Raw genomic sequence first — 25,784 nt, 5'->3', positions numbered from 1 at the left:
ATGAATACAAGTTCCCTTCCCCAATCTGATCCTGACCTTCAGGAAATCCCTTCTCCTAAGGCAGAATCTGGGGCGACTGAAGATGGAAATGCCCGAACCTGCTGCTATCAGCTGTACAGAGACTTGGCTGGAAGGCTGTCTGGGGGTTTCGGGCATTGGAAGGGAGACCGGATTACGCACAGGAGTCTCAGTTTTGGTTGCAAAGTGAAATCATCTGGGGAAGCCCACCCAGGCTAAGTAAATCAGAGTCTCCAGGGGTAGGGCCCAAGAATCCATACCAGTTTCTGGAAGCTTCCCCAGTGATTACAATATGCAACCAAAGCTTAGAACTGGATTCCAGCTGTGGCTCCTTAACAAACAGGAGGCCCACCACCGCTTGTAACAGGAACTTCACTGTGTCTCGTGGAGAATGACCAGGACAGGCAGTTCAGAGTTCTTGCTAGAGCCAAATGTTTTCAATTTAAGGTTCATTCTCTGAGAAATGACAGGTGTTCTTTTATTACTGGTTGGTGCTGTTGCTAAAAAGCCCTTTTATAAAATGAAGATGAGTGGCTGGCAGTTGACTGTTTTAATGTCTTAAGCAAAATAAAAAGTTGGCAACTCTGTCATCAGTTTCCTGAAATTTTAATGGTCTGTGAAATCCCACAATTTAGAAACACTGGCCTGGAGGGGTCTCAAGATCCTCTTTTCCGATCCGGAGTTTCCACAGCCCTGGGCTTTCAAAGTTGAGATCAAAGCCTTGACGCGAGCCCCCTCCTTTCTCCCAGAAATGGGGAGTCTGGGAAAAGGGACGTGTGCTCTGAGAATTATCGTTGTTATTATTATTAAGCAATGTTACAACTTCAAGAAATAACGGATCTATTTATCACTCCTCCACTCCGACATCACTATTTACATTTCTCAGTGGTTCTTTCTGATCCTCTGGAAATTATTTTGCTGAAAAGAACATACACTCTTTCTAAAATAAAACTCCCGTGGCCTGACAGCCCAAGTAGGTCTTTATCCCATGCCTCTGGATTTCAGATCAGGTGACAAGGAGATGACCAAGTGCACAGAGGCTGAGAGAGGCTCACATGCAGCTCCTGGGCGCAATCATGAAGAGCTGCAAAGACACATTCCCATGTGCCTGGAGGAAATGTCACCAGCAGCCAGCTGGCCACTGGCCTGTGCTGACCTTTGCAGGACAGGAGAGCTGCTACCGCTCTTGCCGGCTGACAGGCCAGAGGATGCAAGCTATGTGCCAGAGCAGATGGAGCTAGGGACCCGGGACACAGGACAGCTTGTTCCAGACACGAGGAGGTGTCAGAGATGTCAGAGATGACCAGGGCCTAATGAGACGAAAGGGCTCACCCTCAGACTAGCGAGGCCAGATGGAATCGGACTCCCATTATGTTCACTGGGCGGCTCATCCAGTGTCGGGCTCCACTATTGACAGGCTGACGCTTCAGGAAAGGCACTCTCCCCTCTAAGCCTCAGGCACTCAGAAACAATTCCACCTGAAGCATCCAGTCCCATTAGAAGGGGCACAGACGAGCAGGGACTTCAAAGGTCATGGTGTCATTCCCTTTCTTAAACTGGGTGCCAGGTACATGGGAATTTATGGTATTCTTATTCTTAATAATTTATGTATCTTTATCAGTATTCTTTTTCTTTATACAATAGCTAATACAAACGAAATAAAACACCCTGGCTGGATAGCTCCGTTGGTTAGAGCATCGTCCTAAAGCACAGAGGTTGCTGGTCCGATCCCTGGTCAGGGCACAAACAGGAACAGATCTTCCTCTCTCTCTCCTGTTCTCTCCCTTCCTCTCTCTAAAGTCAATAAAATAAACATTAAAAATAAATAGCCTGACCTGTGGTAGTGCAGTGGATAAAGCATCGACCTAAAACAATAAGGTTGCAGGTTCAAATCCCTGGGCTTGCCCAGCCAAGGCAGATAGATACAGGAAGCAACTACTATGAGTAGATACTTCCTGCTTCTCCCCCTCTTTCTCAGTCTCCCTCTTTCTCTCCCCCCTCTCCAAAACTCAATAAATTAAAAGAAACAAAACAGGCCCTGGCTGGTTGGCTCAGTGGTAGAGTGTTGGCCCAGCATGTGGAAGTCTAGGGTTCAATTCCCAGTCAGGGCACACAGGAGAAGCACCCATCTGCTTTTCTACCCCTCCCTCTCTCCTTCCTCTCTCTTCCCCTCCCACAGACAAGGCTCCAAAGCTGGCCCGGGCACTGAGGATGGCTCCATGGCCTCCGCCTCAGGCTCTAGAATGGCTCCAGTTGCTATGGAGCAACGCCCCAGATGGGCAGAGCATTGCCAGCTGGATCCCGGTCAGGTGCATGCGGGAGTCTGTCTGCCCCCCCACACCACTTCTCACTTCGGAAAAATACAAAAAAAAAACAAAAACCCCCACTAAAATAAATAAATAAAATGCACACAAAATCCATCCGTCCTTTGGTAGCAGGCTCTTTCAGCTCAACCATGGCAGGTGGGCACCGCTCTGCCAGTAGGCTGTTCCCTAACACTGCAATTGACTCGTCCTGGCCCCAGGCACGACAGAGTCCCCTGTCTGGGGCCTACACTCAGGGAAGGGCCCATGTGCCTCTAATCCCCTCGGAGCAGGGCAGGAAAACAGAAAGGTGAATGTGTGAGCAGATGTTAGCACCTGTGACTAATGTTTCAACCGAATTCTTAACCACATTAAAAGTATGAATGTATACATTCAACCTAGGCTTAAAGACATCTCAAAGCCTCCAGTCACAGGTTCTCGGGACCAGGCTGAAGACACTCCTCGCTGGATGCATGACTCACAGCTGTCATGCTCCAAACCGGCACCCCAAGCGTGAGTAGTCGCTGAGGCAGGAGCTCAGCAGAGGGCCGGCAGCCAAGCTCCCTGCAGGGCTGTCGGATGGGCTGAAGCTGACAGCCAGCCAGCAGCAGTGTTTGTGAGATCATCCAGGTTTCCGGAAACTCCATCCTCATTTTTTTTTTTGCCTCATCATCCCAGAAAGCATAAAACAGCTTATTTCAAGTTTTGAAAAATATGTTTATTCTAATGATTCCAAATGACTCTGGCTACCAAGCTTGAAACTTTGATCATGACATTATGCAGGAGACCCCCACCTGTGTGTGTGTGTGTGTGTGTGTGTGTGTGTGTGTGTGTGTGTGTATTTTTTAAATACTTCATTGATTTTACAGAGACAGGAGAGAAAGGGGAGCATGGAATGGGAAGTAACAACTCATAGTTGTTTCAGGCTAGTTGTTCATTGCTTGCTTGTGGTATGTGCCTTGACCAGGGAAGCCCAGGGTTTCGAACCAGCAACCTTGGCATTCCAGGCCGAAGGTTTATCCACTGCGCCACCACAGGCCAGGCCCCACCTGTATATTTATTTCGTGGAATAATAACTACAATGCTATTTATATTTATACTGTCTCAAGTTTAAAACACTCATGAAAGATATTCTCCCCATTTGACAGATGGGAAAAAGGGAGGCTCAGAAAGGCTAGATGATTTGCCTAAAACCTCGTAGCTCGTAACGGGAAAGCCAGGATTCAGACTCAGGTCAGTCTGGCTCCAGACAGCTCAGCAATGAGATGAAGGACATTACCTGAGACGAGATGATCTGAGTGGGATAAATAGCTAAGAAAAAACTACTCGCCTTACTCAGGGAAAGAAAAGTGACATACCCAGGGCCCACCCTATCACAAACTGAGGTATGTTCGCAGATTCAGTGCCCTTGTAACTTGTCATCAGCCACGCTGCCAAGGGGACCCAAGCTGACCCTAAGCCACTGACTGGCCTGGGTGATTCTTATCTGTGCAATGAGGATGTCACAGGCAAACGCTGCCACTTCCTCCGCCGCCAGGCAGGGCTAGCCACCACCCACTCCACTGTTTACCTGGCTCAGAGGCACTCTCTAACAGGTAGGTTTCTTTCTGGCAGCTGGTCAGTTTCACTTCCTGGTTGACACCCAGACAGCCCCAAAACAACAATAAAGACTCACTTCCTCTGAAGCCTGAGTTCATTCTGGACACCTTGCTGTACACCCATTGTAGTCAAGGAAGGTTCAACAGCGAGCTCTCTTCCCGTTCTGGCTTAAAGAATCAAGTGGTCTTGGGCTGCGACACTCTCTCTTTATTAGAGAGGTTTAAAAAAACCCATCCACAAACATTTGCCAAGTTGTGGTGTGTGTCAGGATCGATCCCAGGTGTGGGGGACACAGAACCAAGTGAGTTATAAGCCTACCCTACAGGAGCCCACAAACACTGAAAAGAACCCACACAGAGGGCTAACAGCCCAACCAAGGGAAACACCGGGGACCTAGGAAGCACATCCACATCACCACTAAGTCATCTTCTAGGAGGGGGTCTTCTGGGTAAGCAGGAAATCTAGTACTGCTCATCCATCCTCTACGGACTGCTGGGTACAGCTCTGGAAAATGGTTCCAAGTCCTAGGTCTAGCATTGCACTGTCCAACATGATAGCCTTTCCCATGTGTGGCTTCTTAAATTCAACTTCATCAGTATTAAAAACTCAGTTTCTTAGTCACACTAGTGGGTGCTCTGATTGAACTGTGCAGATATAGAACATTTCCATCATCACAGAAAGTCCGACTGGACAGCACTGGTTAGAGGCTCAGAGATCTGGGTTCTGATGCCAGCCCTTCCACAGACCAGATGGTGACCTTGAACAAGCAGCTCTACCTCTGTACCTCAGTTGTCTTATCTGCAAAGTGGGGATACTTTCCTCAAAGTTCGGTGTGAAGATAAAATAAGCCCACACATGAACGCTCTTAGAACCACAGGGGCCTGGCCTGTAGGAAGTGCTCAATAAACAGCAGTTACTTTCATTGTCATCGCTAGTACTTATCACACAGGAGGCAGCTACTCGGCCTCGGTCCCTGCCTGTCTCCCAGGGAGATGCTCATCATGTGCCTGTCAATTCCCTTTCCCTGGCTGTTTCCCCAGGGGCCAGCTGACACACACCCGCCACCAAGGCCTCAGAGGTGCAAATACTCACATCTGTAGAGATGGTTCCACACGGGGAAGAAGGCCATGTAGAGGGCCACATCCCCCACTGTCGGGTAGGACTTGAAGATGGAGATGATGGCAATCTGGATGAACATGAAGAAGACAGGGTGCTCCCTGGGGTGGGGCGGGGCAGGGCAGACAGACAGAGATCAGTCGGGAACCTGAGACTCCTGACTTTATCTCTCAAACCCAAAAACACTCCCTAGGGACTCTTAGGCGAGGGATGGCTCTGCTACCCACAAGACACTGGGGCCAGGCCAAGGAGCAGAGTGGAAAACTGTGGGGACCCAGACATGCCCGGCGGTGGTGAGGAGGACCCAGCAAACACCAGAGAAGTGGCCTACAGAGACATTTCCCACCAACCTCCCCACACCAGCCCCAGGGCTCCCCCTAGAGGCCACCAAGGAAAAAACAGATGAAGTCAGCGGTTCTTTATTACTGGGCCTACATGACTGCTTGTCAGGAGTGTAATTGGGCAGCCTCCCTAGCCGGAGGCCCCTCTGACAACTGGACCAGGGCCGGAAGTGCTTCCTTGCTGGTGCTTTTCTCTCTGACGATCAGGTCCATGGGATCTATGGAGCCTTGGTCACGATGAGCCCTTTTCTAGAAAGGCCACCGAGAGCCGTGCAGCTCTCACGGGCTGGCCGTGCAGTTCCTGCCACCCTAACCTCGTAATGGGATGCTGGCCGTTCCCTGAACAGCTATGTCTGTGCTGAGCCCTTTTCCTGCAACACTGCATGTGACCCTCACCACGCCTCCACTGTCCCTCGAGGCAGGCGATGCTGTCACCCGCACTCTGCAGATGAGGAGTCAGGGTCAGAGAAGGCAAGGAAGTTCGTAAGCAGTGGAGCTACTTGTCTCCAGAAGCCCTAGCACCGCCAGTGCTGTCCTTCTGGGAACCCAGCATGGTGACAGCTCTGACGGGGTATGTGGAGACAGGGCTCAGGGATCCTCTGAGAGCTGACCACACGGAAAAAGAAGGCCAACGGCACGAGCCCAGATCCAGCCCTCGCCACCTGCACCTCAACAAAGTGCACATGGCCTATATCTGCACGGTTCCTGGAGGCCCAGCTCATGGAAGTTTTCCTCAGAGGCTAATGCATGACTGCCTGGCAGGTCAAAGGTCAGGGTGACTCAATGGGTGTCCATCTGTGGTCATAATCTGACAGACATGTACACTCCTAAACACGCCACTGCTACGGAGCAAACGCCTCAGAAACGCAGCCTGGCCAAGTCGCGCAGTCCTGCAGCTGCTGAGAAGGTCTCAGCTAACTCAGGGAGCCTCTCCTGAAGACAGCTCAGATCGCCAGCTCGGGGCTTTTCGGGTAGCTGGTAACAGCGGCAACATTTCTATGAAATGGCCAGTGAAAGTGTAATGCCAAAAACCATGGAGACCAGAACCTCCTGCGACAATGTCTGGGGACAGGTGGCCTGTAGGCCCTATTCCCACAGAGCTGGCACTGGAACAGAGCGCTGCAGGGAGCCTCATATCCGGGCACAGGACACGGGGGAGGTCAGGAGCTTTCCTATCCTCTGCCCCCACGACTCGGGAGGCCTGGTGACGGTGCTGGTGGGGGTGTCATGTGATGGTGCTGCTGCTGTCCACCCAGGAGCATCTGTGGCCTTTCCCACGCAGGCAGTGAACACTGCTGGAGGGCCGGCTACACAGAGTGCAGAGGGGCCAGCAGCCAGGCCCGGCCAGGACACGGGAAGGGAGCGTGGACCACAGACAGCTGGAGGGCCAGGCAGCCAGAGGTCCCAAGCCTGCTGGCCAAGGAAGGGTGGTTTTCTGTCAGATGCCAGGCAAAGCTGGCATGGGAAGGAAGCATGAGCTCTGAGCTCTTACAGGACGGGAACCGTGTGCACTGCTTCCCTGACCACGAGGAACGGCAGAGAGATGGGAGCAGAGAACTCGAGCTCTTGAACTCTCTCCCAGCTCCCCTGGATCAGCCAGGCATACCTGTGCCTGTTTCCCCCCTCTGAAGATAGGGTAACAGAGCCATTTCTGGGGGCAACTGCAGATGACTGCTCTCTGGAGACCAGGCAGCAGAGGTCCGGGGCTGAGCGGAAATTCTGGAGCCAGACAAATATGAGTCTGATCCCAGCTCCACTGCTTACTAGCTGTGTGACTCTGGGAAAATCACTCCACTTCTCTGAACATTGGTTTCCTCAACTACAAAATGGGAGCGATGATAATAAATAATGTTTATGTCCAAGAGTTGCTGGAAGGCTCAGGTATGAATATATTTTAGAAAGCCTTGAAAGGTACCTGGGATGGAGCTGGGCTCAACAAATGTTAGCTCTCTCACAGAGCAGAAGAGAGCTCCACAGACCACCCTTTTGAGGGAAATTGATCAGAAGATTAAACAGAGCTGTGGGTGGTAAGCTTCCCAACACATCCTGAGTCCCTTTGGGCAAACTGTCACTGGGCTCCTGATACTGGACACCCAACAAGATTCACTTTTCTCAAAGACACCCTCTAACCACAACCTCTGCTCTTCTCCAAAACAGTGAGTGGACTCAGCAGCAGCATGGGCTCGAGCACCCCAGAGTGAGGCCAGGAGAAATGTCAGGGGGCTCCCTGTAGCCCACACTCATGTGTCACTCTATTCCTGGCTACGGCCACCGGCACCCGAGGCTGCAGACGGCCCTGTGAACAGCGAAGCAGCAGGCCCCACCACTTACTTCAGCTTTATGGCTAAGGGGATGGTGTAGAAGAAGACGTTGATCTGAAACACACACACAAAGAAGAGGCTGAAGTGCTCAAACATCTCCGCAAAGAAGTACCAAAAGAGCCCGATGTTTGGAGTGAGATCCGGAACAGAAAGTCTGCAGGGAAGAAAACAAAGGTAGAGAAAAAAAAGAGGGCAAACTTCTAAACGGGTCTGCTTTGACCTGGTTCTCTCCTGAAGACTCTGAACACTGCCAGGCAGCCAAGGATGACTCTCCCCCCACCGAGAGCAAGAGCCGAGGGGCCTCCAGGCACCCTGGACATACTGTAGGTAATTAACAAAAACAAGGGGCAGAGCTGCTGAACCAAACTCTAGCCTGACGGGCGGTGGCGCAGTGGATGGAATGTTGGACGCGGAGGACCCAGGTTCAAGACCCCAAGGTCTCCAGCTTGAGCGCGGGCTCATCTGATTTGAGCAAAGCTCACCAGCCTTGGACCCAAGGTCGCTGGCTTGAGCAAGGGGTTACTCGGTATGCTGCAGCCCTACGGTCAAGGCACATATGAGAAAGCAATCAATGAACAACTAAGGTGTCACAACGAAAAACTAATGATTGATGCTTCTCATCTCTCTCCGTTCCTGTCTGTCTGTCCCTATCTATCCCTCTCTCTGACTCTCTCTCTGTCTCTATAAAAAAAAACCCCCACAAAAAAACCCACCAAAACTCTGGCATGCATCAAAGATCTGAAACAAGGCAGGGGTTCAGGCTGAAAATCAAAAGACCAGACCCTATCTTACTGCCAAGACATGTACGTTTACAATGTGGAGATGCTCAGCACTGGAACAAAAGAGGAATGGGTTTTACACAAACAGTGTCTATTTTGGGCATTCCGAAGACCTGCTTAGAGAAACGGGCAAATAATCCGCTCCTCCACACCCCTGTCAGCATCCCCGCGGGAGCCACAGAGCAAGCACCTGCCCTGCCCTGAGACTTTCAGGGCCTTCCAGGGCCTGGGGGGACCGTCCGCTGGCTCTGGCGAGGATCCCGGACCTCATTTGATAGAGGGTTATTTATCTGGAAAACTTTCTGTCAAATTATATCAAGTTAAGAATTGGCTGCAATTATGGCTCTTCAAAAAATTTACATTCTATTTTTTATTTAAAAAACCATGGAGTTGAAACTGATGTCACAATTTTTTTTTTCAATTCACAATTTCAAAAGGGGAGCAAATGGAGCAAGAAGGGCAACCGGGCAATGGCCCACGGTCCGATTTCACCAACAAAGGTTCCCACCCAGGGCAAGTCTTTGCCTTCTGCTGAAACTACACTTCCTTGCCTGTGAAATGCAGCAAAGAACACAGCGTGTGGCCCAGCAGAAAACCAGGACATGCTTTTCACTCCTGTCCGAGGCACAGCAAACTCCATCCAAAGCGGAGCACGGAGAGCTGAAAGCTACCGAGTCATTGCTGTACTCAGCCAGGATTGGACACAAGCGCGCAGTCGGGAACCCTGAAAGGGGCCTGCCACTCCGCCACACTGCTGTGCACACCGCCACACTGCTGTGCACACCGCCACACTGCTGTGCACTCCGCCACACTGCTGTGCACACCGCCACACTGCTGTGCACACCGCCACACTGCTGTGCACAGGCAGGTTCACGGCTCTCTGCTCACTGGGCTGTGGGGTCCTCGGAGCCTGGGCAGTGGCTACCTCCTTCAGCATACCATACACAGAGCACTTGGAAATAAATGTCTGCAGAATGCATACTGCAAACCCACTTTGATTTTCTTTAAAACATTTGACACATGGGAGGTGCTTTACTTTAATCAGATCCTCTTGAAGTAAAAGAATATATCCATTCCTGTTTGAAACTGAACCAAAACCGCCTAGGCAGAGGCTGGTAGTTGCTTTGGATGTTACTAGAGAGGGCTCTTTAATCTCTCTAGATCAAATATATGCTAGACCAGTGGTTCCCAAAATGTATTTCCTGGACCAGCACATCAGCAGCACCTGAAACTTATATAAAAAATTCAAATTCTTGGTCCCTACCTCAGACTTACTTAAAAACCTCTGGAGGCGGGGCCTAGCAATATGGGTGTTCACAAGCCTAGAAGGTACTTCTGATGCGCACTACAGGTGGAAGGCCACTGTGTCTAGATGCTCCCTGTGGTCACTCACACCCTGTGTCTACTGGAGCTGTGAAAACCAAATTAGCTTGCAGAGTTCCCTAATCAGGTCACTACTTACATGAAGCCATAGACAGCAGGGATGAAATCCCAGGAGCTGAGAAGGAAGAAGGAGAGGCAAATGATGACCACTAGGCTTCCCACGTACATCATGGCATACTCCCAGGAGAAGACCCAGAAGGCTCTGCTCTTCACTTTCACAGGTATGTACTGCCGCTAGGAGAGAGGCCAAATGGTACACTGAGCAATGTAGAGAAGAGAGGGGAGGTATCAGCCTAAACTTCAGGACCCCCCACTACAAAACACAGGAAATAAAAAAAGTTGCAAATCTAAGTATTAAAAAGATACACTAGGCCCTGGCCCGTTGGCTCAGTGGTAGAGCGTTGGCCTGGCGTGCGGAAGTCCCGGGTTCGATTCCTGGCCAGGGCACACAGGAGAAGCGCCCATCTACTTCTCCACCCCTCCCCCTCTCCTTCCTCTCTGTCTCTCTCTTCCCCTCCTGCAGCCAAGGCTCCACTGGAGCAAAAGATGGCCTGGGCACTGGGGATGGCTCCTTGGCCTCTGCCCCAGGTGCTAGAGTGGCTCTGGTCGCGACAGAGCGATGCTCCGGATGGGCAGACCATCGCCCCCTGGTGGGCGTGCCGGGTGGATCCAGGTCGGGTGCATGCGGGAGTCTGTCTGCCTGCCTCCCCATTTCCAGCTTTGGAAAAATACAAAAATAAAAATAAATAAATAAAAAGATACACTAGGAGAGCACTAACTAAAAGAAAACTAGAGTTTAGTTATACTGTTACCAGATAAAATAAATTTGAATGTAAAACTATTACAGAGATAAAGGTGCTCCATAATGATGAAAGGTTAAGGTCATCAGAAAGATGTAACAGTTCTAAATTTGTATGTATCTAATAACCATCTCAAAATATATTAAAACAGACATCTACAGAGAAAAACAGACAAAGCCATCATCAGTGGATAAATGACTACATCAGACAAAAATAAGTAACCAAGCAGCACATATGGATAGCACATTTAGTAAACTTGCTCATAAGATCTTATAAAACATAACACTTATAATGAACTATACACCTAAGAACTGGAGCATCCACATTCATCAGTATTTGGGAGCAATTCCCACATCGTTAAACAAAAAACAAAAAAGGCCCTGGCCGGTTGGTTCAGTAGTAGAATGTGGAGGCCCAGCGTGTGGAGGTCTCAGGTTCGATTCCCAGCCAGGGCACACAGAAGTGCCCATCTGCTTCTCCACTCTTCCCCCTCTCCTTCTTCTCTCTCTTTCTCTCTTCCCCTCCTGCAGCCAAGGCTCCATTGGAGCAAAGCTGGCCTGGGCACTGAGGATGGCTCCATGGCCTCTGCCCCAGGCGCTAGAATGGCTCCGATTGCAACGGAGAAATGCCCAGATGGGCAGAGCATCGCCCCCTTGTGGGCATGCTGGGTGGATCCTGGTCTGGCACATGCAGGAGTCTGGCTGCCTCCCAGCTTCTAACTTCAGAAAAAAAGAAAAAAAAAAAGACAGCACTGAGATATTATTTCTTATGATCAGACTAACAAAAATATTTAAATGTGACATGTCCTAATAAGCCTGTGTTATGCAGCCAACAAATGCATAAATAAGTGGAACAATAAGTCGATGTTTCTCTCTCTCTCATCAATAAAAAAAAATTACAACTCTACCTTGAAGATATACCTCCAACAATATGAAAGTACACACATATAAGGTTACTTATTGAAGTATTCATTGTAATTGTAAAATATTGTAAACAATCTCAATTCCCATATACTGGATAGAAGTTAACACACAATAGAGTACAATGTAACTAAAAACAAACAAACAAGAAATATCTTTGTTTCAACAATTTCCAGGAAATGATGGTAAGTGAAAACAAGCAAAGCATAAAAGAGTATCTAGAATAAGGGAATATAAGAAAATAAACATGAATCTGTTTATTAGTGAAAAAGCAATAAAGGAAAGACATGCTGGAAACTAAAGAGAATGATTACTTGAGGCAACAGGAAAAGTAGAAAGCAAAGAATAAGATAGCAGGGATGAAGACAGAATAATAATTCTCTGAATATATCTTTCTGTACAGCTGACTCTTAGAATCATAGTAATATTTATGTCCCTTAACATACCCTCAAAATAAACAATTAAAATCAACCAGGAGCCTGACCGGGCGGTGGCGCAGTAGATAGAGTGTCGGATTGGGATGCAGAGGACCCAGGTTTGAGACCCTGAGGTCGCCAGCTTGAGCGTGGGCTCATCTGGCTTGAGCAAAGCTCACCAGCTTGGACCAAGGTCGCTGGCTCAAGCAAGGGGTTACTCAGACTGCTGAAGGTGGTCAAGGTATATATGAGAAAGCAATCAATGAACTAAGGTGTCACAATGAAAAACTGATGATTGATGCTTCTCATCTCTTTCTCTGTTCCTGTCTGTCTGTCCCTGTCTATCCCTCTCTCTGACTCTCTCTCTCTCTCTGTCCCTGTAAAAAAACAAAAACAACAACAACAACAACAAAAAATCAACCAGGATGTGAGGGAAATCCAAAATGAATATAGACTGTTGGCCTGGGATGCTGAGGACCCAGGTTCAAAACCCAGAAGTCTCTGGCTTGAGCACGGGCTCACCATCTTGAACGTGGGATCATAGGCATGACCCCATGGTCGCTAGTTAAAGCCCAAGGTTGCTGACTTTGAGCAAGGGATCACTGGCTCAGCAGGAACCCGCTCCCCCTGCCCCCCCAAGCCATATATGAGAAAGCAATCAAACAACTATGAGTTGATGCTTCTCATCTCTTTCCCTGTCTGTCTCTCTAAAAAAGAGAGAGAGAGAGAGAGAAAGAGAGAGATAGTGCTAGCTGCCTTTGGCCAACAGGTTCTGAGTTCGTCTAGAGAGTTCTACTTGCCTTTAGCCATCTATCCTGATCCTTCTTTGCTGAAAAATCTGCCATCTAGCACAGAAGGGAGAAAGGGAGGGAGGACACCACAGCACAGGGAGAAAAACAAAACACTGAAAGTAAAATTTTGTTTTGTTTTGTCCTTCCTCTCTACTAATGATATTTAAAAAGAAATAGGATGTTAAGTTAAAAAGACAGCCATGAAGAATGGAATGAGATCCTGTCCAAGGCAGCTGTCTTAGGACAGTCCTAAGCAAACACCAAGGAGATGACGAACTCTTCACAAATCCCATTAGCAACCCCACTTCCTTTTGTTTGCTACCATGTTCTCAGAGCTTACTGGAACTAAAGTATTCAATATTACTGTCGGTTTGGGGGTAAGAAAAGATTCTTTTTCCCCTGGCAAATCTGTGATTATAAAATGGGCACTAAATTTTAGGTATAAATTTTGTTTTAAAGTTATGTGGAATACTTACTAAGTCTACTTCTAAAAACTGAACATGCACTTAATCTTCCAGGACTACTCCTGTTACATAAATTGAGGCATGCCCGGAAGCCTTAAAAAAGAAACTCAAGGACTCCTTTGATGGCTTATTATTTATAAACCCAAGAGCCAACCTTAAGCTACAAGTCCAGATTGCAAATTTCCCAGTAAATAGATGAAGATTCATTTACCCACCTCTTTTGCACAATAGCAAATGCTGACTTAAAATGAAAAGTATGGCCTGGGCTGTGGTGGTGCAGTGGACAAAACGTCGACCTGGGCCTGACCTGTGGTGGCGCAGTGGATAAAGCGTCAATCTGGAAATGCTGAGCTCGCCGGTTCGAAACCCTGGGCTTGCCTGGTCAAGGCACATATGGGAGTTGATGCTTCCAGCTCCTCCCCACCTTCTCTCTCTGTCTCTCTCCTCTCTCTCTCTCTCTCTCTCTCTCTCCCTCCCTCTCCTCTCTAAAATGAATAATAATAATAAAAAAAAATGTCGACCTGAAATACTGAGGTCACCGGTTCGAAACCTGGGTTTGCCCAGTCAGGGCACATACAAGAAACAACTACTATAAGTTAAGCCTTCCCGCTTGTCACCCCATTCCTTTATCTCTCTCTCTCCTTTCTCTAAATAAATTAAAAATCTTTAAAAAAAGAAAAAAAAGAAAAAGAAAAGAAAAGTACGGCCCTGCCAGGTAGCTCAGTTGATTAGAGTGTTGTCCCAACACACCAAGGTCTGATCCCCAGTCAGGGTTCAAACAAGAATACCAATGAATGCATAAGTAAGTGCAACAACAAACCTATGTTTTCCCCAGCCCCTCTCTCCCCTCCTTCCTCTCTCTCTAAAAATCAATAACTTAAAAAATAATTTTTAATAAAAAGTATGTAAGTAGAAGGGTTGAAAGTAGGGTGCTTAAATATACTGATCAATTTTTTAAACTTTTTATTATAAAATAAAATATAGAAAACCACATAAAACAAATACATAGCTGAGTGAATGATTAGAAGGCAAACACTCTTACAAGCAGCACCCAGGTCAGGAGCAAGCTATGGTCAGCAACTCCCCAAGTCTGTCTCTGTACCCCTCTGCCCTCCACATGCATCTATCCTGGATTTTATAGTAAAAAAATACCACTTCCTTGCATTTCTTCGTTGTTTTCCATCTAAATGTGCATCCTTTTACACCATAGTTTAGTTTTGGCCATATTTTAAAAAGTTGATTCAACTTCTAAGTCTTTTAATTTACAGGCAGGTCCTCTACCTCATTTCACTCCCATCCATTCTTTTTTTTTCTTTCTTTCTTTCTTTCTTCCTTACAATTCATCTGTTGAAGAACCTGGGGCATTTAACCTACTGAATGTCCTATAATCTTTTTTTTTTGGTAATTACATACTTTGTCTTCAGTATTTTTTCTTTTTTTTTTTCCTGTGGAAGAGACTGAGAGAGTCGGGGGGGCGGGGCAGATAGGGACAGACAGACAGAAAGGAAGAAAGATGAGAAACATCAATTCTTCATTGCAGTTTTTTAGTTGTTCATTGATTTGATTTCTCATATGCTCCTTGACTATGTGCGGGGGCTACAGCAGACCAAGTGACCCCTTCCTCGAGCCAGCAACCTTGGGCTCAAGCTGGTGAGCCTTGCTCAAACCAGATGAGCTCACACTCAAGCTGGTGACCTTGGGGTCTCGAACCTGGGTCCTCCACATCCCAGTCCGATGCTCTATCCACTGCACCACTGCCTGGTCAGGCTCAGTATTTTTTTTAAAAATTCATTATAAAGGAAGGGGGGGGGAGGAGCAGGAAGCATCAACTCCCATATGTGCCTTGACCAGGCAAGCCCAGGGTATCGAACCAGCGACCTCACCATTCCAGGTAGATGCTTTATCCATGCGCCACCACAGGTCAGGCCTGTCTTCAGTATTTCTTACAAATCGGCAGCTGGGCCTGAACAGGTGGTAGTGCAGTGGACAGAGCATCGGACTGGGACGCAGAGAACCCAGGTTCGAGACCCCGAGGTCGCCAGCTTGAGCACGGGCTCATCTGGTTTGAGCAAAGCTCACCAGCTTGGACCCAAGGTCGCTGGCTTGAGCAAGGGGTTACTAGGTCTGCTGAAGGCCCACGGTCAAGGCACATATGAGAAAGCAATCAATGAACAACTAAGGTGTCGCAACGAAAAACTGATAATTGATGCTTCTCATCTCTCTCCGTTCCTGTCTGTCTGTCCCTACCTATCCCTCTCTCTGACTCTCTCTCTGTCTCTGTTAAAAAAAAAAAAAAATCGGCAGCTGGATCCAAAGGCTTGATCAGTTTTGGATTTGATCCCTTTGGCAAAATTTTGATGGTGATGTGTTCTTTCACTGCCATGATTTTTGTTTGCTTTCCATGTTAGCAGCCAGCTATTAATGTTTAATGCAACTGGGGTTGCAAAGTTATACTAGTCTATCATTTTGTTTCCATTTGTAAATGGGATAAATTCACAAAGAGACGCTCCCTCTCATCTACTAAATGGTTACCTAGTAGTACAGAAAAAGCAGAATAAATGCTCACTTTTCTTCCTTTTATTTATCCAGTTTTCAAGATAATGAATTGGTTTCTTCTTAATGCTCTTAATTTGACCAGTTCGGTTTTCTTTAAAATAGCATCATGAATGCCTGGACTTAAATACATTTATAGGTTTTGCTACATTGCAGTTCTTTTCCTAATGCTCCAATTGCCCACCTTTCGCTAGCGGGAGTCTCTCCAAGTTGGATCCTGAGTCCCTTTGAGACAGCCCCAGTCACCAGCCTTCCATAGCCACCTTGTCACCTGGTATCACAATGTTTCAGGGTCTTCCTGTACGTTACTCATCAGCCACTTCTCTCAGAAGCCTTGGTTTTCTTTAATGGGTAAATGGCATTTTAAAATCACAATCTGGGCCCCACAGATGCTCACTGACACTGGGTCGGTCACTGTTTCTAGACTGTTAGTAGACATAGACACAGACATGTAAATATAAACACACACACATATTCAAATTCCTGCAGGGACCAGGCAGGTGACAGATGAATAGAGATGAAGCAGGGGGACTGCAGTAAACTGAAGAAAATACACGCTTTCTAAAGGTGACAGAGCTTCACATTTTTTCAAAAGAAGCCAGAAACAAATTTTTAACATGAATTTTTAAAAACACTGACAACTAATTTAAAAAAATTCTAAGCCCTGGCCAGTTGGCTCAGCGGTAGAGCGCCAACCCAGCATGTGGAAGTCCCAGGTTTGAGTCCCGGTCAGTGCGCATCTGCTTCTCCACCCCTCCCCCTCTCCTTCCTCTCTCTCTCTTCCCCTCCAGCAGCCAAGGCTCCATTGGAGCAAAGTTGGCCCAGTTGGAGGATGGCTTTATGGTCTCTGACTCAGGCACCAGAATGGCTCTGGTTGCAACGGAGCAACACCCCAGATGGGCAGAGCATCACCCCCTGGTGGGCATGCCGGGTGGATCCCAGTAGGGCATGTGCGGGAGTCTGTCTCTCTGTCTCCTCGCTTCTCACTTCAGAAAAATAAAAAAAATAAAACTTCTATTGACTTTATTAGGGTGACATTGGTTAATAAAATCATACAGGTTTTGGGTGCACAACTCCAACAGTACACAATGTTTCCTAGAAGGATGTGCCTACGGAGGGCTCCAGAAAACTGTGAGAAAGACATGTGAAAAGCAGATGTGTCGCTTCCTTGTGGTTATCAAATCCGTTTGATCTGGGGTTTAAAAGGGTACTAAGATTGTCGGGTCCAGCGACACATGCTTAGGGGAGACTCCCCAACAAGTGGCCGTGCAGCCTGTGGCCTCACACTGTGGTTCACAGGGAACCCGTGTGTCACAGAACTGCTGCTGTATCCTGAGCTGCTTGTGTGTAGCCCCTGCCAGGACTTCCAGCTTTTCTCCCTGGCCCATGGGTCTCTGTGAAACTCAGGCCTGAAAGGTCCAGTTAATGGTCTCTGAGGAACACAGTCCCAAAGGATAATTTCCTCTTCTGTTCCCTCCCAAATATTTAAACAGGTGGGTTTATTTCCTGGATGTAACGGGACTGATTTTTCCAAAAGCTGTGCTATGACTCACAGAGCCACTTGTAGGCCACTTTATGCACTTATGTAAAAACATGTAAATAGAGTTTGGGCTGGGGTTTTCATTTCTGTATAAGTGGGATCCTTAGGTTCATCCCAAACCCCTCCCAGACCTGTTCCCCACATACTGCCGGCTGCTGAGCACAGCCAATTCCACCTGCTGGAATTCCGCACCCTGTCCCTCACCTCTCCACTTCCCCCAACACCAATACAATGACCTAACTTTTCCCAACTTCGGATCCACCGCCCAGGCGGCTGCCAGAGCCGACTTCCTGCCGCACGGCCCTGCTCGCAGCCTCCGGCAGCTGTTGGCACAAGGAGCACAGCGTGACAGGCTAAGACGCTTGGCTTCGTAACTCAATTGTCACATTCACTGTTGTCAGGAGGAAATTTCCTTGAGTTTTAAACAAAAGCTATTTTATATAAAAGCTTTCAGTGTTTACATAAATATTTAGAAACTGGCTTAATATACCACATGTAAAACATTTAGTTCATGAGTATGAACAAATATGTTAACAATATTTATTTGATAAGTAGTTGCACAAAAATTCTGGCTGCGTACATTCCCCTTGGTGCTCAGACTTCCTAAAGAATAAACTGTAAATATGAAATAAGAAAGAAATTACAAACAGCACACTGTTATGTAAAAAAATGCTGGGAATCACAAAGAATCTAGAAAGAAAGCAAAGCAGAACAACGTCCCAGTATGGTGCCACCCCTACTGAACTAGTGAGCACAAGTCGGCCGTAAAGAGCCAGTGGCACCCCGGGAGGAAGCGGTTCACTTCACTCTGGACACTGAGGCTGGTGCTGCAAACATGGCTCAGGCCTTCTGGTGGACAACCTGGCCTTGCTTAACAAACTATAAAACCTCTCCCATCTCTGGGTCCAACGATTCAGTTGGAGGAACATACCGTAAGAAAATTAACTGGAAGGAAAACAGATTTCTACGCGGTTTATATTGGTGATAACCAGGGCACACTGCAAAATCCCCAAACCACATATCACCATGTACATCACAAAGATATATTTTGAAGTCACTTGAAATGACAAGCATATTGGCCTATTTCAATAAATGAGGGCAGACGCTCAGTTTTAGCAACAGTGTTTATGCTTAAGGAGATGTGTGTATTCTTATTTGAATAGAAAAGAGAGATGATTAGAGAACTGTCTTGTGCGTCAGGCTGACTGAGTTCTCATCTCAACACTGTCACTTGCTGGCCATGTGACCTTAGGCAAGCGACTAAACCACTCAACATTTTGGTTGTAATTCATGTGCCTAACGTGGCTAATATTAGATTAATACATAGCTAATAACATGACCTACCCCATAAAGTTCTCATGAGATTGCAATGAGATGATGCCTCAAGTTCTCAGTAAATGTCAGCAACCTGCCTTTTTCAATTAATACTTATTCATCACCCACTACAGTCCAAACATTGCACAACCTATACTCACTACAATTAATTCCTACAAGGACTGTACAGAGGGAGTGTCGTTATACAGGAAAGTTGAAGAAATGAGCTCAGAGAGGGGTCTACAGCCCTGGCCGGTTGGCTCAGTGGTAGAGCGTCAGCCTGGCGTGTGGAAGTCCCGGGTTCGATTCCCGGCCAGGGCACACAGGAGAAGCGCCTGTCTGCTTCTCCACCCCTCCCCCTCTCCTTCCTCTCTGTCTCTCTCTTCCCCTTCCGCAGCTGAGGCTCCATTGGAGCAAAAGATGGCCCGGGCGCTGGGGATGGCTCCTTGGCCTCTGCCCCAGGCGCTAGAGTGGCTCTGGTCACTACAGAGTGACGCCCCGGATAGGCAGAGCATCGTCCCCTGGTGGGCGTGCCGGGTGGATCCCGGTCGGGTGCATGCGGGAGTCTGTCTGACTGCCTCCCCGTTTCCAGCTTCAGAAAAATACAGAAAAAAAAAAAAAGAAAGAAAAGAGGGGTCTATGCATATTAGGTGAGAAAAGGACAATGCAAGGTAGTTGGTAGATCCCAACCACAGTATATAAAACGAAATGCACTTATACATTTGTAATGATATGCACTATCAGAGCTTAATAATCATTAGGTCCACTTGGTTTAAAGTTAGTCAAGCTTCTTTGTGTTTTTACGTAGAAGCAAGTTTAGTGTGAACTGGGGACCCAGTCCCATTGCTTTGGTTGAGCCGTGTCCTTTTTTATCCCAAGCAGGGACCAGGCCATGTATTAAATGTCACTTGAGCCTGACCAGGCGGTGGCGCAGTGGATAGAGCGTCGGACTGGGATGTGGAGGACCCAGGTTCGAGACCCCGAGGTCGCCAGCTTGAGCGTGGGCTCATCTGGTTTGAGCAAAGGTCGCTGGCTCAAGCAAGGCGTTACTCAGTCTGCTGAAGGCCCATGGTCAAGGCACATATGAGAAAGCAATCAATGAACAACCAAGGTGTCGCAACAAAAAACTAATGATGGATGCTTCTCATCTCTCTCCGTTCCTGTCTGTCTGTCCCTGTCTATCCCTCTCTCTGACTCTCTCTCTGTCTCTGTAAAAAATAAAAAAATATATAAATGTCACTTGAATGCTAGCTTCTGACCAGCAAGTGCTTACCTGGAGGAGGTAAAGGAGTCCCGGGAGAAACAAGGTGAGTGGGTACAGTGACTGGTATGTTGCTAAGGCAAGAAAAATAGCACTGAGGAAGGCACTACCTGTAAAAATAAGTAAATATATATATATAGAATAATCCAGCCTCATCAATCAGGATTACACCCAGAGGGCCCCCAAAATGAGAAACTTTCTGTAACTTTTTAAATATTCACTTCCCAAACATCTCCTGATACACAAGGTGCTAGACAAACTCATACAGAGAGCCTCTTAGCTTGAATTCCAATGAAAGGAAAACAAGGAAGTCAAAACAATTTATCTTAAGCAACCTGAGACACCACAGGAATATTTCTTGTAACAGTTTCATACCCAGAAAGATTTTACAAAACTTCAGCCCAAAGATGAACGAAGGCATCAAGTCAGTTAACATCCATGCCCTATTTAAGTTACCAGTTGATTAAACCTATAATGATTGCTTATGCCAGGGGTCCCCAAACTTTTTACACAAGGGACCAGTTCACTGTCCCTCAGACTGTTGGAGAGCCAGACTATAAAAAAAACTATGAACAGCCTGACCAGGTGGTGGCACAGTGGATAGAGCGTCGGACTGGGATGCGGAAGGACCCAGGTTCGAGACCCGAGGTCACCAGCTTGAGCGCGGGCTCATCTGGCTTGAGCAAAAAGCTCACCAGCTTGGACCCAAGGTTGCTGGCTCCAGCAAGGGGTTACTCGGTCTGCTGAAGGCCCGCGGTCAAGGCACATATGAGAAAGCAATCAATGAACAACTAAGAAGTCGCAACGCGCAACGAAAAACTAATGATTGATGCTTCTCATCTCTCTCCATTCCTGTCTGTCTGTCCCTGTCTATCTCTGCCTCTGTAAAAAAAACAAACTATGAACAAATCCCTATGCACACTGCACATATCTTATTTTAAAGTAAAAAAAAACAAAATGGGAACAATAACAATATTTAAAATAAAGAACAAGTAAATTTAAATCGACAAACTGACCAGTATTTCAATGGGAACTATGGGCCTGCTTTTGGCTAATGAGATGGTCAATGTGCTCCTCTCACTGACCACCAATGAAAGAGGTACCGCAGGGGCCCAATAAATGGCCTCAGGGGGCTGCATGCGGGCCGTAGTTTAGAGACCCCTGGCTTATGCTATTCAGAGCTGTGAAACCTATCCCTTTAGATGTTCTAACATCCCATCACTATTTTTACTTTATTATTTGTCATATTTTATTTTGAGAGCACATGTGTTTATTAAAGATGTGCACAGCAAAACAAAAAATGGGTTTAGGGTAGAAGCAATAGAAGAGGGCCTCATTGAGGCAGCTTGGGCTCTCTAGAACCTTTGTAGGAAAGCAGTGAGCCATGCTGGGCTGTGTGGACTCACTGAGAAATAAAACTCCCAGTGACAGAAGTAGACCAAGGCAGGGCTGCTGTTAGCTCACTGAAAAGTCAGAGTAAAGGGGGCCTTAGAGACAAGTTCAAGGGGCTAGCCCAGGGACGAGCTGTCACTGCTCTATGCTCCCCTGGTTGCAGTCTTGTGGGGACCCTTAGAGTTTAGGAGAGAGCAAAAGTAAACGCCCAAGCAAAGGAGGGACGTGGGTGTGCGCCAAGGAGAGCGTGCCCCATCACTATTTTTGTAACACCCTTCCTATGTACTATCTTCAGTACATGTATTTATTTTCTTTTTCAAGTTAAATTATATTAATTTTATTAATAATACCCTCATTCCTTACATAAAATGGGCCACTACATGATGAATCATTAAACATAATGTTATAAAAAATTTGCAATGACATGGAAAAATGTTTATAATCCTGTTAAGTAAAAGTTGTTATAAAAGAGATGTATACTATTATTTCTTTAAAAATATGCATAAACATCCTGACCTGTGGTGGCACAGTAGATAAGCGTCGACCTGGAATGCTGAGGCCGGTTCAAAACTTCAAGCTTGAACTGTGCCAAGGGGCACAAAATATAATTTTTTATCTTCTAGTACATCCCAGATACCCTAACCATTCAGTTTTCTGTACAAACCCTAGTCTTTGGCCTTATCATAGGATTATTAAATCAGTCAAATGTACATGGATATAGGCTATACTATCAGAGAATTTCACTATCTACCTAATCTAGCTTTGAAAATGTTTTCCAACTCCCTATTTGTGTCACGGTAGCGGCCCAAACAAGCCTCAGCAAGACCTGGGGCAATGCTTTGCTTCCAGGGACCGCAGCTTGAAGTGATCCGGGCCTGGGTGGGGGGCACAGCTGCAGGAGAAAGCAGGAATGTAGGCGAGGTGGAGCGCTGGGAGCTGGCTCAGAATATGAACTTCGAGAGGAGTGTGCAGCAACTGGGTCACAGACAGTGACCTGTACCAGGACAGGCAGTGGGACAGACTGGAATGTGGTCAAAAGGGTAAAAGTCCCACAGGACACTCAGAGGAGGAAGTTGCAACAGGGCCTGAGCAACAAGCAATATTGCTAGAGAGGGGGAGGGGATGCTGGGGCCTGGTCCAATGTCCAACACTCCTTGCCAAGCGTGTTTTTTGAACAGGGCAGGCTCTGTCTGACTGGTGGTGGCCTAGGAGATAGAGCACTACCCAGAATGCTGAGGTCTCTGGTTCCAAACACCAAGGTCGCTGGCTTGAGCACAGGATCATCGACACAATCCCAAAGGTGTCCAGCTTGAGTCCAAAGGTTGCTGGCTTGAGCAAGGGGTCGCTGGCTTGAGCCCAAGGTCCGATCCATGAGAAGCAATCAATTCACAACTAAAGTGAAGCAGCTATGAGATGATGCTTCTCACTCTCCCTCCCTCTCTCCTCTTTCTTTCCCTCTCTAAAAATAAATAAATATTGAATAAATAAATAAAAAAATTTTTTTTACCAGGGCGGGCTCTCTGAGAGTAATCAGTGATGATAATTTATTCAGTATATAATCTGTTCCAGCCAAAACTGTAAGCACTTTATATTTATTTAGTCCTTCCAATAACTTCATGAAGTGGATACTATTACTATCATCATTTTACAAAAATAAGGAAACTAAAGAACAGAGAGCTTATTTGCCCAGGGTCACAAAACTAGTGAATAATGGTAACAGGGATCAAACCCAGTGTCACTGCAGACCCCACATTCTCACGCTGCCTCACTACGCTACGTCTGGACCTCAATCCTGCTGTACCATAACAAACACAGGAAGCAGGGTGACTAGCTGTTGAGCAGGTTCTGAAGCATTTTACATTCTCATTTATTCCTCCACTAATCCAGGAGGAGGATATCTCTGCGATCAAACCGAAGCTCACAAGGCCGTGTGATCTGCCTGAGGCTGAAGAGCTGGCAGCTAGACCTAGAAGGTTTTGAAGCTGGGTTAACGTGACAGAACTCTACCCCAGGCGGCTTTGTCCTCAGGTCCTTGGCTTCTCTGTGCCTCTCTACCGGTGAAAGCTTTACCGTAGAGCAGCGATTCTCAGCCACTGTGCCGTGAGAGTTTTTAAAACATGCAATACCTGATTATTTAGTCAGGGGCGCTTTACTCTTTTCCCTGAGATTGTCAAATTAAAAAATGACAACAGCTAACATAACAATAGCCATCTGGTGTGAATGCCCTGATTTCAACCATAAATATACAGCTCATATAATAGAGTTGCATCCTTAATAGTCACATTGCATAATAAGGTTGTGTCTGATTGGCTCATTCTTGGTACCAGAAGTACTATTTTCTTTTTTTAGAAAGAGAAAGAGAAAGGAACAGGCAGGAACAGACAGGAAGGGAGAGAGATGAGAAGCATTAACTTGTTGTGGTACTTTAGTTGTTCATTGATTGTTTTCTCATATGATTGTCTTGACCAGGGGAGGGAAGGGCTTCAGCTGAACCTATGACCCCTTGCTCAAGTCAGCGACCTTGGGCACATGCCAGTGACCACAGCTTCAAGCCAGTAACCTCTGGGCTCAAGCCAGCAACCATGGGGTCATGTCTACGACCCCATGCTCAAGCCCATGACCCCGTGGCTCAAGATGGCAACCTCAGGCTTTCAAACCTGGGTCCTCAGCGTCCCAGTCCAATGCTCGATCCACTGCATCACTGCCTGGTCAGGCCAGAAATATTTATATGCAAGAATAGACACCTGATTTTCTAAGAAGTCACTTTGGAGCAAAAAAGGATAGGTAATATTATAATTATTATTTTGTAAATCAATTAAAATTACTTTTTTTTCAGATTGGCAAAAAATACATTTTTGGTGTGCCACAAGATTTTAGTAATTAGTTAATGTGTGCCATGAAATGGAAAAGGTTGAGAATCGCTGCCCTAGAAGAACTGCAGATGGAAACAGTGATACCCTCAGGCCTCAGGACCATCACTCGGCCATTGTCCTTCCAGGAAGTCAATCTCTCAATTAACATCCTCCCAGTGCTCCCCAGAAGGCTCGGGGAGACCACCAAACCTGAGGGCTCTTTTTTAAAATGATGATATTATTAAAAGTAACAACCAGCACCACCATTTACTGAGCACTGAGCACAAGCCCCCACACCATGCTCAGTGTCGGACACACATTTACACTACATGTATTTACATGCATTTACATTCTCATCCTCCCTTACACCAGCTCCATGCAGCAGGGGCTGTTTCTGCCCCCACGTGATAGGTGAGGGAATGGGAAGCCGAAGAGTTAAGCGGCTGGCTCAAGGTGACACGGGCAGGAAATGGCGGAGCTGGGATTGGCGACCTGATCTGACATCAGAGCAACCTGAGCTCCTCGTCACACGGGACTGCCTCTGACACTACTGATCCTTCTTTTTCCTTGGGAAGCAAGTCCTGTCACATGGGTCTCTTTTAGTGGAATAAGGAGAGTTGGAAGAGTCCTGAGATGGCAAACCTCAGAAATTTCTAGTCTGGAACGTGTCATTGTTGACAAATACCAACAGTGACAGAAGGAGTACCTATGAACAGCCGTCTGTCTTCCTTTTTAATGCCTAACGAAGACGGCTTCACAGGGACGGAGTATTTTCACTAGCTCACTGGGAGGCAGATGTGAAACCCAAGCTGCTCCCCTAAACTAACACCAGCCCTGCCCACAGACCAGGTTCCTGGCCAACACCCCAGCAAGGCCATCGCAATATAATGTCCTGGGACTTGTCCTGGCCTGTGTCTCCCAGTGTGTCCCAGGCAACCCTGAGCTGCCACAAAGGAAGCCCAGGGAGAGCAACAGGAGTCAAGAAGACAGAGCAAACAAGGCCTTGTGACCAAGCACGAGGGGACAGAGTGCTCCAGGGTGGTGTCAGGGGTGCGGACGGAGTTTACATGTTTCCTCCCTCCCCCAAAACAAAACCCCTCATTGACTTACAAGGTCATAGAAAAAATGGTTTTAAAATGGCATAATGACATAAAATCTAAGTTATGTGAGACTCCTATTAAATGCACCTTCAGAGGGCATGTCTTCAGTGTTTCTATCTGTGCTCGACTACTTTAACGGTAACATTTCCAAAGGCCAGAGCTCGGTCTCTTCTGCCTGGCTGCAGCAGATAATCCTTATTTTTAAAATTTATTTTATTGTGATTTTATTTTATTTTTATTTTTTTAAAAGATTTTATTTATTCATTATAGAGAAGGGGGAGAGAGAGAGAGAGAGAGAGAGAAGGGGAGGAGCAGAAAGCATCAACTCCCATATGTGCCTTGACCAGGCAAGCCCAGGGTTTCGAACCGGCGACCTCAGCATTTCCAGGTCGACGCTTTATCCACTGCGCCACCATAGGTCAGGCTTTATTTTATTTTAGAGAGAGAGGAAAGGAGAGAGAAAAACACAAAATTGTTCTTCCACTTATTTATGCACTCACTGGGTGATTCTTTTATGTGCC

General features: G+C 46.9%; 1 protein-coding gene across 2 annotated transcripts in view; it reads right to left on the bottom strand.

Moving 5' to 3' along the window:
• PIGU (phosphatidylinositol glycan anchor biosynthesis class U) overlaps positions 1-25,784 on the bottom strand; it is a 66,669-nt gene that overhangs the window by 15,696 nt on the left and 25,189 nt on the right. For both annotated transcript variants that reach the window (XM_066236901.1, XM_066236902.1), the window contains exons 7-10: positions 19,932-20,029; positions 9,940-10,094; positions 7,709-7,852; positions 5,013-5,137 (exon numbers count right to left, since the gene is read on the bottom strand). In XM_066236901.1, the coding sequence (XP_066092998.1) occupies positions 5,013-5,137; positions 7,709-7,852; positions 9,940-10,094; positions 19,932-20,029 (522 nt within the window). The remainder of the gene's footprint in view (positions 1-5,012; positions 5,138-7,708; positions 7,853-9,939; positions 10,095-19,931; positions 20,030-25,784) is intronic.

Source organism: Saccopteryx bilineata, chromosome 6 (genome assembly GCF_036850765.1).
Source record: "Saccopteryx bilineata isolate mSacBil1 chromosome 6, mSacBil1_pri_phased_curated, whole genome shotgun sequence".
Taxonomy (NCBI): Eukaryota; Metazoa; Chordata; class Mammalia; order Chiroptera; family Emballonuridae; genus Saccopteryx; species Saccopteryx bilineata.
The sequence above is the reverse complement of the archived record's forward strand: the minus strand, read 5'-3'. Positions and strand labels throughout refer to the sequence as shown.